We start from the raw sequence: 12746 nt of genomic DNA on the forward strand, positions 1-12746 counted from the left end.
CATTCTTGCATTAAACAACCCTAAAAGTGGATAACTGCTTCTCCTGAGCTCAGAATAATATGAAGACATTTAAGCATTGCTGTAATTTTCTTTAGGGGTCATGAAATATAAATCATCATGGATGTATAGCACAGTCTGTAGTCTCACACTTCTCATGCAAGGAGGTTCAGTTATTGCTACTCAAACCACTGCTTACAGTAAACCTATTAAATAAATTTGATTGGGAACCATGTGGACTAAGATTAACTTTAATGTCATTCACTTTATTGCCATTGCACAGTCATACTTTGTGTTGTACAATGAAACTGGGGTTCCTTCCTTCATCGGTACTAAAAGAAAGGCGAACAGTAATCATGATAAATAAGATATATGCAGAGTAAGGTGTACTTGAAATGCAGAAATGAAATGGGCAGCGATAAAAATATATGTGCAAAAATAAAATCAGTTATGTAGGTCAGGTCAGGTCAGGTATTTGCATTGATTAGGACTATTGCCCTGTTGTCAAAACTGGTTTGTATTGGCAGTTAATAATGTAACGTGAAATATTTTTGTATGTGTTTGTTTACAGCAGACTTGCATTTCCTTTTAATGATGTGCAAAGCTTCTGCCGGCACTTCAGTATGACTCTGAAGCTGGCTGAGGACCAGAGATTTGCCCATGAATATGGTGAGACCACTGTGTCTGATGAACACTGGGCTGCAAGTCAAACAGCGCCTGAGAAAACACTGGATAGTGTCATTGGTGAAGAGCTTATGGATTGCCGAGATATAGAGTCCACTAACAAATTACCACCAGTCTTTCCAAATAGAGACATCATGAGATGCAGCTATTGGAATTTTGATGAGACTCCAGCTACAGAGAGTCACTATGACACATTTGGCCCAAAACAGGGTCCAGCGACCTTCTTCAGTGATGAAAAAGCATCTGTCTCCAGCCATCAAGACTTAAACCTCAAAAAGTAATTCACTCTCTGCTTTTATCTGCGTCACTTGTGTGTATGTTTGTATATTCACTCTAATAAAACCTTTGTATTCGATGAAAGATCAGCTGATTAAAATGCATGCGATGAAAACCTCCAAATTCATTCAAGGTATACAACTGGATGCTGCCGACTTAAAGCAAACACTCTGTTTTTATGTAATTCTTTTAACAGAGCTCAGCCTTTTATTAGTTTCTGCTGCAAAGCATTTGTCATCATTGGAGCCTCCTCTACTTGATTTACACCAGAAGACGTTGAAGATTTTATTCATTTTAACACGCAGCTTTATCATTAACACCGTGCTATCTTTGGGAGGACAATAGATCTTTGATTTGAAGGGTGGCTTTAGACAGGCTTAAACTCTCCAGAGTCCTGCTCTCCAGATGTCTGCTCACATATAAATTCATGTTTTGAAAGATGAAGGTGCTATGACATCATGTGCAATACATCCCTCACTTTGTGTGTATTTAAATGCCTGTGTGTGTGTGTGTGTGCCCTTTTTTGAGCAGCACAGCAGCAGTTGTGATTCAGCAATGTTGGAGGAAATACAAGCAGATATGTGGGAACATTAATGCTCCCCCCATCACAGAGAAAGGAGGAGAAAGAGGAGGAGATGGAGGAAAGCCAGAGTCAAGACTTTGCTATATTAATAGGAGCACTGCTGGCAAACACTATGCGGCAACTGTCATCCAGGTAAAACATTTGTAGCTTGTAGCATTTGTAGCGTCCTAGAACACTTTCCCTCTGAAGATGTCTCGGTAACAACTTGCAACGGTTATCCAGGCGAGTTCATATGAATTCAGTCAATCAAACTGTTTACTGGTAATAGACCTCATAGCACCATATCACCCCAACAGAGCACTTTGCTCTGACACTGCTGGCTTATTTACCTAGGATGTTTAAAAGTAAAACAGGAGGCAGAGCCTTCAGCGTCCAGGCCCCCCTTCTGTGGAACCAGCTACCATTTCGAAGTAGGAGATAGACACCCTCTCTACTTTGAAAATTAGCCTTAAATCTTTCTTTTTTGAATTGGAAATGTTGTAGTACTAAATCCTCCATTTTTTATGCTGCAATAGGCCTAGGCTGCTGGGGGCTTCGCAAGGTGCACTTTCTTCTTCATTCACCTTTTTTCACTCACTATGTGTTTACACACCTCTCTGCATTTAATCATTAGTTATTATTAAACTCTGTCTCTCTCTGTGTCCTTTGTCCTGTGTTCCTCCCCACACCCACAACTTGTGACAGCAGATGGCTGCCCCTCCATGCGCTTGGTTCTGCTGGAGGTTTCTTCCTGTTAAAGTTTTTTTTTCACTGTCGCCAAATGCTTGCTCATAGGCGGTTGTCTGATTGTTCGCAATTTTCTCTTTATTATTTTAGGATTTTTAGCTTACAGTATTAAGCACCTTGAGGGTATTGTTGTTGAGATTTATATCCATCTATCCATTGGGCCACTGTGGCTATGACGTCTATTTTCATTTCGCAGTTACAGAATTCAAAGGCAGAGGATTTTTGGTCGCAAAAGCTTTTAGGTTCCTTCTTGTGGCCTGAGTTTTATGTGTGTAGCCCAGATGCATTGCTTGATGCTTTGCATTTGCTTTGAACATAGCCTGGCTACACTAAAATCCCTGAAAGATCTACTGTTGCTCCTAGAGGCTAGGACAGCAAAGTCAAGGGCTAATCTGACTGCTATGTCCTTTATGCAGATAGCAGAAACTGCTGAATATCACAGAGAGCAAATAGTTGATTTGTTCTATTTTGGGTTCATTAATTAGTGAGTTTATAAAAATTTGATAAAAAAGAGTAGGAAAAAACCCCATCAGAGTTTGTCATAGTTTAAGTTTATGCGTTTAGAAGAAACTGCTCACATTAACCTTTTATTGTGTAATTAAGGATCTTACTTCTGCATGTAGAAAGTGTGCTTGAAGTCACTTCCTCTTTGTGGATATCTGAAAATGCCAATTTTCATCGTTGAAAACTGAACTTCAGGCCTCATACGTTCTTGAGGCTTACTCGGCTAATCCTCTGCACAGAGGTGTAAGCCGCTCTTCTGAAAAACATGCTACTCATCACCCCTCTCAAATCCCTTTTCAACACACAAAGTGTTTGATGACTCCTTGAGGGCTAGGTAGAGGCTGGGAGTTGCCGTGTACCGTGCACTACAGCACTGTGTAAGTGTAAGTGTGTGTTTTGTGCATGTCAGGGGGGTATAGAGTGATTAATCAGATTCCAAAGACGTGCGGTAGTAAGAGTTCTAAAATTCCTGTGCGGCTCAACTTGAAGTGAAGTGTGCCCCCCCACCCGCCCATTGGGAATTGCAGGATTTAGAGGCGCACTGGAGCTCTATTTGTCTCAGAGCAGCCTGGAGTCACACAGAGTTCAGACAGCAGAACACTCAGCAATTAAAAGAGGGGTTAACATGTTTTATCTTCCTAATGGGATAACATGCAATATTTACGTTTGCTCCATGATTCATTGAGCAACTACCATTTCTTTTTCTGGGTACCTCCAGGCATTCTGGAGGGGCTACACTCTGAGGAGGAGGCTCACATCTGCTCTTGCTGCTGTGACATGCCCCAGTGTTGGAGAGGATGACACCTTTGAGGAGGTGGACATAGATGAATTTGTCTTTGATGAGGTATCTGCACAAGCCTGCATGTTCTTCACTTTCACGATTCGGCAGTTGTTCCCCATCTCGCACCCCATCAGACCAACAAACCTGCACAGAGGCTAACACATAAATGTAACACATAAATATAGTACTGTATACTTCACTCCACAAAGACACTTTATTTGTGGTTTGTTTGTCATTGCCGTCCAAAAATTAAAGTATTTTTCATTTTCATAAAGGCAGCTTTGGAGGAACACTGCACACTGATGCTTTCTCAGGACTCGTCTCCCAGACATCAACTTGTGTCAGAGCAGCAATTATCTATGAAGGTAAAGTTTGATATTCTTAAAACCTGGTAGTCTTGACATGATATTCTCTAATACTTTGAAACCTGCTATGCAAATTGTGAATTTTGGGATTTACCATCTTGTGTTATGTCAGTGTTGGAGTTATTTTCTTGCTTGTCTCCCTCCCCTCCAGGAATTGTCTCACCCTCCCTTATTGATCTCTAAATTTATTCACTTGGAAAAACAGGATTATTTCCTGGAGGGCTGAAAGTTGCACAGCACCAGCAGATGTCATTTTTCATGCTGGCTGGACTGTCGTCCTGTTTTTTTTCTTCATTTACCTCTCGTTGGATCTTTTCTTTGGAGCGTGCTCAGCGCTGTACATCATGGTAGCCAGTTTAAGCAAGTTGATGTGGTGCAGCTGCTAGCGTGGTCAGCCTCAATATGTTGACACTGAGGCACAGATCAAAGGCAGGGGATGAACAATTTAGCACTTCGACCAAGAGAAAATAGAATCTGGAGAGTAATTAAGCTGTTACTTTCACTTAAATATGAGAATTCCATGATTGTGAACCGTTCACTCGGTCAGCCACGTACCTACAACAGAAATAGGCCCCTGAGTTAAGTGTCACTGGATATAATAGTGTAGAATGTAATCACTTTCCCCAAGAGTTACAGATAACTGTAGTGTTATTCCTTGAAAAATTACTTAGTATGCCACAACAGACCGCTTGTAACTATAATGAAAACAGGCACAATTTTACTTTTGTTACAGGTCCTTTAAGTACACAGATGTCAGTTGAAGTTTTCCACTAGTAATCTATGTCTATTTTTTTCCTAGGATTTTTGAGTGTGCTCAAGTTCATAAATACAGGAGAAAGCTACATTAGTTTTTCCGGCCTGAAAAACACATTCAATTTCTTAAAAAACTGCAACCAAATCAATTTTGCACAAACTCCAAGTGTCACAGTCTAAAGCTAAAAATCCTGCCTTTGTTCAGCGTGGTTTTATCTCCAACCAGCTTTGAGTTTGATGAACAGTATAATAATGAAACATTTAGAAACTGAAAAAGCAAAGCCGCTCCGATTTAATGTCTGTGATGCAGAATAACAGAAATAAAAACACACACTGGTATCCTGGATGTTTTATGTGTATTCTGGTAATTCATTAGGAAAACTACAACAAGTGTGTTTTGGTAACATTTCAAGGTAACAAAAAAAAAAAGAAAAGTAACTTATGACTGTCATTAATTGATATATGTATTTCAGCCTCCTGGGCCCTGTCTTGATCCCTCCCAGGACATACTCCCCCTACCAAAGCACGCCTGGATGGCTGGGGAACATGTGGACGGTTCTAACAGGTACAACAACCCACAGCCACATTTGAAAAAGCTGTTTATTTTAAGCTTTATATAGATTTTCATAATTATTGTACAAAGTTATATAGGGAAAAAGAAGATAAATAATTTTCATAATAGGACATATAGCAAACAGTGTTGATTTGTGACATTAATATTTTTTGTTAAATCAACTCCAAGTAGAAAAATACAATCTTTGCTAAGCACATTAAAGAGTCGGATGTATCTTTGAAGTTAGAGATTTTAACTGGGTTTACTTTTTCACATATGAAGCTCATGATATGGCGTTTGCTCTTGGAACAAAATACAGACAACCCGAAGTATGTGTTTAAGTGTTTCATGGATAGGAAAATATAAATCTGATATTAAAAATGCAAGGAACAATAATCAAACGGATCCTAATAATGCAAGATTTTAATGTCATAAGATTTTAGTATAGCATAGAAAAAATGATGATACAGATGTTGAAATTTCACTTTCTGGATATAAAAATGAGGATGACACACACTCTAAATCACGTTTATATTTTTGTTATGGTTGTGATCCACAAAATTTATCCACATATTCAGCTAGCAAAACACTCAAATAAGCAGGTCACTGAATAACTGTTCAGTTCTCCTCTCTATGCTGTTCAGCTGATGTCACTGGTAATCTATAAAGTGGTAATATTTGTTTTCGTTTACTTTTTTACTTGGTGGCATACAAATCATAAAATTCAATGGCTTCCATTGAGGAAAAAAATGAAATGGAAAGGAAAACAAGGCAGCACTGCTCCACTTCCAGCATGCTTGTTATGTTGGTTACAGTTATGTGGATGACAGGTGCATCTTTTGCTACAGACCAGACAACAGTTTTCAGCTTAAGAGTTTGATCAAGCTTCAGTTCAAGAGCTGGAGCAGGAGTGTGCTTTTCCTTTTTTAAATGAACTTTTAGAGGACTGAGACTTTTAAACAATCAAATGTTTAATGCATGTTTCTACTGTAAGATCCCAAGGCATCTGAGAGAACAGTTGCTACTAAAGACCACAGCTGTGGAGCATGCCACCATCAGAGTGCACTGAAAATGTGTTTTTGGCCCCAATGAAGATTGTGTTTGGACACACAAACACAATCTTCAATCACCACTAGCCCTACTCGCCCAGTTTAGCTCCCTTTTCCTTAAATGAAAAAGGGAGCAAAATTTTGCACTTTGCACATCTCTATTGCACGTCCAGTGAGCATAATAATATTAGCAGCCATGCAGGAAAAAATACAGGACAACCTTGACTTAAAGATAAGCCATAATTCAATCCCAAAAGATTTAAATATGTGTAGTCCTGTTGTGAATTTCTGCATCTCAAGTTATGTTTTTAAGGACAATAATTTCTTTATGATTCCAGAAACACATCTCCTACTTCCACTTCAGCGCTTAGTGGTCTCTCTGAAAGATCAGAAAAGATTCTAGAAGAATGGTAAATCATCATCTCCTCCTCACTGCTTGCTGCAACTGTGTGTTGTTAGTAAATGGCAGAATGGCACTTTCTATTTGTCTTTTCTTTCCTTGCCATCTGCAGGGGCTTTACTGACAGCCACACAGCACTTCTGCTGCTGAGGAGAGCTCGGAAGATGAAGTCAAAGAGACAACTGCAAAAGAAGCAAAGGGGTTAGTGTGTTTAAAGTGGGATAGGTGGAAATTTGAGATTTGGACCCTTTGTGTTTGCATGTGTGCTTTTTATGCAGTAGTTCAGGTAGAAAATTCCCCATAAAATTTGAATGCTGTGATTGAAGATTAAACACTGTTGTGGTTTCCTTCTTCAGTCACCTCATATGCAATGCTTCCTTCATTCATTAATCCTTCTACACCTCAGCTGATGTTTCTGTCTTTGTATAGTTCACAAAATGGAGATAACTCCTGTTAAGACATAAATCTGTTGTCTAAAAAGGAAAAAGATCTCTCTTCATTCTCATTCTTCAGCCGTGCTTTAGTAGCAGTGAACCTTTCCGCCGCATGTATGTTAATGAGCCATAACAGACAGCAGAAGCCAGGGCTGTCACCTCTCATTGGACTTATTTACGAGCCTGCAAAGGAAATAACTATTGCCAAGAAACCTCATGACAAGTCGTCTTGTGGCAACTTTCATTCCATTTCATTGTAGTGGTTTAGTGTAACTGCAGTGAAAGGTGACCTCACCTCTGCTCTGTTCCAAGAAACAGTAGTTCTGCCATGGGTATCATGTCATGGTCATGTAATGGGAGGTTGGTCTTTGATCAGACTTTCAAATGCATGATTGCATTAGTGGTGCTCTTGTCATCTTGCTCCACCGACACACAGGTCTTTGTCGGCTTTAACTCCTAATGGCATCTGCCTCAGCTGAACCACAGCGCTGTGTTACATATGCACTAATATTTTCTGAATGTTTGATCCTGGTTTTCTGCTTCTGGTTTAAAGCCTGGCGTGTCCTGCTTTGACCTTCTCTTTCTTGCTGTGTTAGATCCCTCCGTCCGACTTGCCTTGTTCAGAAATTGTAATTACCAGCTTGGTCCAGCGGAGGCACAAAACACAACAGCACGATACAACAGAAATTATGCAAAAGGTAAGAAAAGAGATCTATGCATATTTTCTAACCCAGTAGTATTTCAAATGCTTGGATTATTTTTATTTACTATTTAAGTCTGGTCTTAAACTGGACCATTGCAAAGCAGAAGGGGTAGATGGCCTCACATTTGTCTCTAAAATACTGTGGTATATAGAGACACTCATGAGCAACTCAGTGATTGCAATTTTCAAAGGTCCTGCAACTACAAAACAAGCCCAAATCACCACTCCTCCGCCGCCGTGCTTAACAGTTGGTGAGAGGTTTTTGTGCTGATATGTTGTGTTTGGTTTTTGCCTGTTGGGCCACTGTGCTTTATGACCCAACATCTCCGTTTTGGTCTCATCAGTCTAGAGGGAAAAAATGTCTTCTGGATGGCTCAAATGTCCACATTCTTTTAAAAGAGAAGAAGCTTTCTTCTGGCAACCCCTCAAAGCCATATTTTTCCAACCTTTTTCTAATTGTACTGTCATGACGGTCAGGGTGTACTTTTCACAGGACTGTATGGCACAACGTTTTTCCAAAGAGTTTTCAGTGTTATGGAAATACAGTGTCAAAAAAGGCTATGGATTGATTATATGTGGGATAGTGTGATTGGCTGAGAAGAGTCAAAAGCCTCCCTCCACCTTCATCCATATTCTGCTGTGGCCTGGTGCCCTGCCCTGAGGTGCAGAGAGGATTTGGCATTGTGACACACACAGACAGACTTAAAAGGAAGGGAAGCGCTGGAGGGAGAGCATAAGTGAGAGTTTTGGGGGGGGCGGGGGGGGGGGGGGGGAGGAGTCTGTCTTTATCATGAGGGACTGTCTCCGTCTTTCTTTTGGACGCCACCACCACGTACCAGGGTCAAGGCCTTACATCCATTGAGTAAGAGTCTCACGGTCATCCAGCAGTCAGAGGGATGCTGGAACAGCAGCATTCGCCAGCAGAAAGTGAAGCGATCAGTTATAAGACTAACATACTAAAGAATTAGCTGTGAAGACGAAGAGCAGGTTTGCCTGTCATTTTATGTTGCAGTCTTAAAAAATAGAACAACCATGATCTTTTTAGTGTAAAAATGTGGTGATTTATATGTGAATGAGTTCTCTTATTTTCATTAATTCTGAAGTTCTTCTGTCAGCAGACACTGTTTTGCCAGCATTACAAGGCATTTTTGATCAGGACTGTGACGGACTAACAAATGTTCCCTTTCGGAGTAGGTGGCACAACATTTTTTTCCAATAATTATTTTCCATTGACAATTTATAAAATGCATGAAAAATGCAGCTTGACTATGACACCATCATCCATTCATTTTACTCCTCTTATCCAGCTCAGGGTCATGGGGGGAGCTGGAGCTATCTCAGCTGTGTGACAGCATCATTATGTTATCTATTGTTTATTTGAATTGCAGGTGTATTATGTCAACTTTCCAACATTGTGATTGCTGACACTGGAATTATGTGTGAGCACAATACTGCTGTGGATAAACTGTCAGCTAACTGGCAATCGAGGAATAGCTGTATCCCGATAACATATTACATTACAACAATATTTCCAGCTCTGTTTTTTTCCCATAGCTTCATCGCTCCTCCCCACCCTCTTATTGACAGTTTATCAAACGGGACTGATGCTTTTGAGCTAATACAGCTGATAAAGTAATGGAAGGATCTCTGGTTAGGGCATTCTCTTTCTTTCCGGTTTATATTCTGTATCCTCAGTCAGTTTTCTGATCTGACAGAAATGTGTAACTCTATCCAGCTTCAGTCTAGGGGAAACAATTCCTACTGTCTTTTTACAGCATTGCTATAAGGCTGGCGAGTGAGGTGCTGTGTCAGTTATTAAATTGTGGTGCTGTGAAGCTGGGTCTCTGTAAAAGGGTCCAGGTTTGCCTACCTCCTTGCTCCCCTGGTCCTGACCTGTGTAAGACACCCCCTCCTCCGGATTCATCACCAGTGCCCGGGGCCTGGCTAGCCCAGCCCCAGACTGGCCCAGCCAGCGCTCCCCGACAGGGGCTAACGTTTCAGGCCTCGAGTCAAGCTCCTTCTGGAGGTGATTAGCCTCAAACCCATGACAGATTCTTTCCAAGATATCTGACGCTGCGTGTTTATTTTATCCGGGCTCTTTGTGTGGATGTGCTGGACATGAGTAACCCACTTGAAATGGGTATCAGTTTACATACCCAGACACGGAGACAGAGAGGGAGAGAATAGTGCAGAGCCACAACAAATTTTCTTCTAAAAGTTTAAAAGAGAATATAGATATACCTTTTCCTTATTATTTGCATCTTTTGCATGTGTCTGGGGTGCTGCAGATGTTGACAGTGTGGTGTGCCTCTAAGGAATTCTCCTCATTTCTACTCTTAATTACCACTCAACCCCTCCAGATGCATACACAGATACACACACACACACATACATATCCATACATATACACACAGAGTTCTAATCATCCTCTTCCATCCAAACTGAGATCCAACCCCACCAAACATCCGTCCTCGTGTCACAGGGACACAATGGTATATATTTTTGTTTCAGCCTGGTTCCCCTACCTCCTGAGCATTTAACTTGATTTCACACTTGATGTCATCAACAAAGTCAAACTGAAACACAATCATTTTGTTTATCATTGATCAGTCAAAATAGCTTAGGCTGTTCCCCACCATTCATATGCATCCAATTTCAGCCCCGTAATCTCTAAGCTTCTATTTATCTCGTGCAGTGGAGCCTCCCTCCTCATACTACATGACTGAGGTGCATTGGCACACTTCAGAAACGAGCTGAGCCAATGTGCATTGGGGCATCAGTCATTCACAGAGTCAGACATCTAACTAAAACCACTGAGTTGCTAAAATGTCACACATTTCACTTAGCAAATGCCTAAAAAAACAGAATTATAAAATACTTTTCTATATTTTTTTTCCTACATTTTCCAACATTAGCCATCTGCACAAAACAGAAAACGTATGCACTTTAGCCGTCTTATTCATTTAAATTCATGTTACTTACAGAAGGTCCCTTACAAGTCTCCAGTAATCGAGAAACACATTAATCTGTCAAGTTAGAAGTCCTTTCAGGAGCAGTGCCTGAAAATGTGGGAACTAAACATTTACATTTTTAATTTCTAATTTGTTTGGATAATATGCAATTTGAACTGGTTCTCTTCAAGTATCGTCACAAACATTTTCCTGTCAGTGTTCCAGTGTTTTTACAAAGTTAACAAATGGATCTTAGAATGCTTTTAGATCAAAAGATGATTAGCGTGTAAGAATTGCTCCATCCTACTGTGGTTTTTATTTTCATGTTTTAGCAGACCAAAACCAGCCAATATGTTTGCAAGAGACAACTTCATTTTACAGACCTTATTTTGATTCAGATTAGCTTCAGTGACATGTTTGTAGAATCATTTAGAGTCAAGTCACCTAATGCATGAAACCAAGTTTTAGGGTTTAGAAAAGCTTTACATCTCTGGTGGATAGATGTTCTAATCCACAGATGTGCACTGTTATTCCATCTCACACTTTTACATTTAGATTTGTTTTGTGACACAGCATGTATATAAAAGATGAAGATTCAGGTTTTCAACTTTAAAAGTAAAGTCGATGCGGAACAGCTTTAAACAGACTCTTCTGGCTGCTCCAGAATCTATAAAAGTCTTTCTAAAAAATCTACTACTTACTTGATTCATGACCTCAGTGAAGGGTTTCCTAATGAGTGTATGGTCTCAAATGCTAGTTTGAGTCTTACTGAGTACAACTTGATGTCCATTTTTATAAAAGGAATATAATGCAACGTATTCTTCTGTGTGGGCCTTCCGCTTGATTGATAAATCCCTACAGTGTCTTTAGTTGGCTTCAAAAAACCAAGATTGCCAAGTCATCCACAAACTGGGCATCTTTTATCTATGGTTTATGCCTGAAGGACAAATCAAGAATCCTCTGACTTTAAAATATGTCTGTTATAAAGTGACTTGGTTGTTAAACTTGCTATATTTGTACACGTGCACAGTTTCACTCTTGACACAACTGTCCTTTAAGGTCACTATCATTTGTTTAGGAGGTTTTTTTTCTTGTTATTGGTACTAGTACTGACTCTTTGCAGGACTCAGTGTTTTTTGTTCCTTTAGTGAGGTTCGAGGAGAGGAGACTACTTAGTGACAACATCATCTCTCCTTCATCTCTGCTTTGCTGCAGGCCAAAACCTGAATGCTACTCCTCCTCCCCGGCGCTCTGATATTGACGAGATCCCCTAATGTGGTTAAAAGCCCCCTTAACAGGCATGACTTTTACAGGCCCCCCCTCATGATGTCCTGGAGGAGTACTCAAGGGGGATTGAGGAGGTTGAAGGAGGTCAGGAGGAAGCTCTAGTAGGGGGTTCTGAGGGGGAAATGGAGAGAAGAAATTTCTCCATGCTGCTCAAGTACATCAAACTAAATGATTTTTTTTTCGTGGTTCTTATCTTGCATCAGTGTGTACAGATTTCTGTGCATGTGTTTACCTACCCTTTGTATTCACTGTATTTACTGTACATGAGCAGGCTGGTGTTTGATATCTGGACTTCTCATGCACCATCTCTCCCTCTTTCGCTCTCAACTTTGGGAAGTGCAAGTAGCCATATCCTGCCCTTTGCTGCCCCAGGGGAGGCATCTATCACTTGACGTTTTTAGTGCGGCTTCTCAATTAACCCATGAAAACTGTAAAGCTCGTTTCTTCTTTTTACAGCTCAGCAAAAGCAAGTGAATGGCTTAAATAAATGCGTCATTAGTTCCAGCACTGGCCTGTCAAAATAAATTATCAGTTTACACCTATCTAAGGCAGCATTACTGTCAGTACAACGTAAATGTTTATTCTGAATTACAACCTTATTATGGGATTTCAGCATAACCCGTAAATCACCGGCCTCTTGGATTTTTCACTTTCACAAACTTTTGAAACATTGCTTGGATTCAATTTTACAAAAAAACCC

At 40.3% G+C, this 12746-nt stretch overlaps 1 protein-coding gene across 4 annotated transcripts in view; it reads left to right on the forward strand.

Moving 5' to 3' along the window:
• lrriq1 (leucine-rich repeats and IQ motif containing 1) overlaps positions 1-12746 on the forward strand; it is a 35669-nt gene that overhangs the window by 16698 nt on the left and 6225 nt on the right. For 3 of the 4 annotated variants that reach the window (XM_087843332.1, XM_035914296.2, XM_087843333.1), the window contains exons 16-23: positions 569-958; positions 1489-1672; positions 3489-3614; positions 3827-3916; positions 5143-5234; positions 6610-6681; positions 6784-6872; positions 7702-7803. In XM_087843332.1, coding sequence (XP_087699458.1) covers positions 569-958; positions 1489-1672; positions 3489-3614; positions 3827-3916; positions 5143-5234; positions 6610-6681; positions 6784-6872; positions 7702-7803 — 1145 coding nt within the window. The remainder of the gene's footprint in view (positions 1-568; positions 959-1488; positions 1673-3488; positions 3615-3826; positions 3917-5142; positions 5235-6609; positions 6682-6783; positions 6873-7701; positions 7804-12746) is intronic. The other variant, XM_087843334.1, reaches the window with a different exon arrangement.

This window comes from Neolamprologus brichardi, chromosome 7 (genome assembly GCF_056152115.1).
Source record: "Neolamprologus brichardi isolate AB-2024 chromosome 7, ASM5615211v1, whole genome shotgun sequence".
Taxonomy (NCBI): domain Eukaryota; kingdom Metazoa; phylum Chordata; class Actinopteri; order Cichliformes; family Cichlidae; genus Neolamprologus; species Neolamprologus brichardi.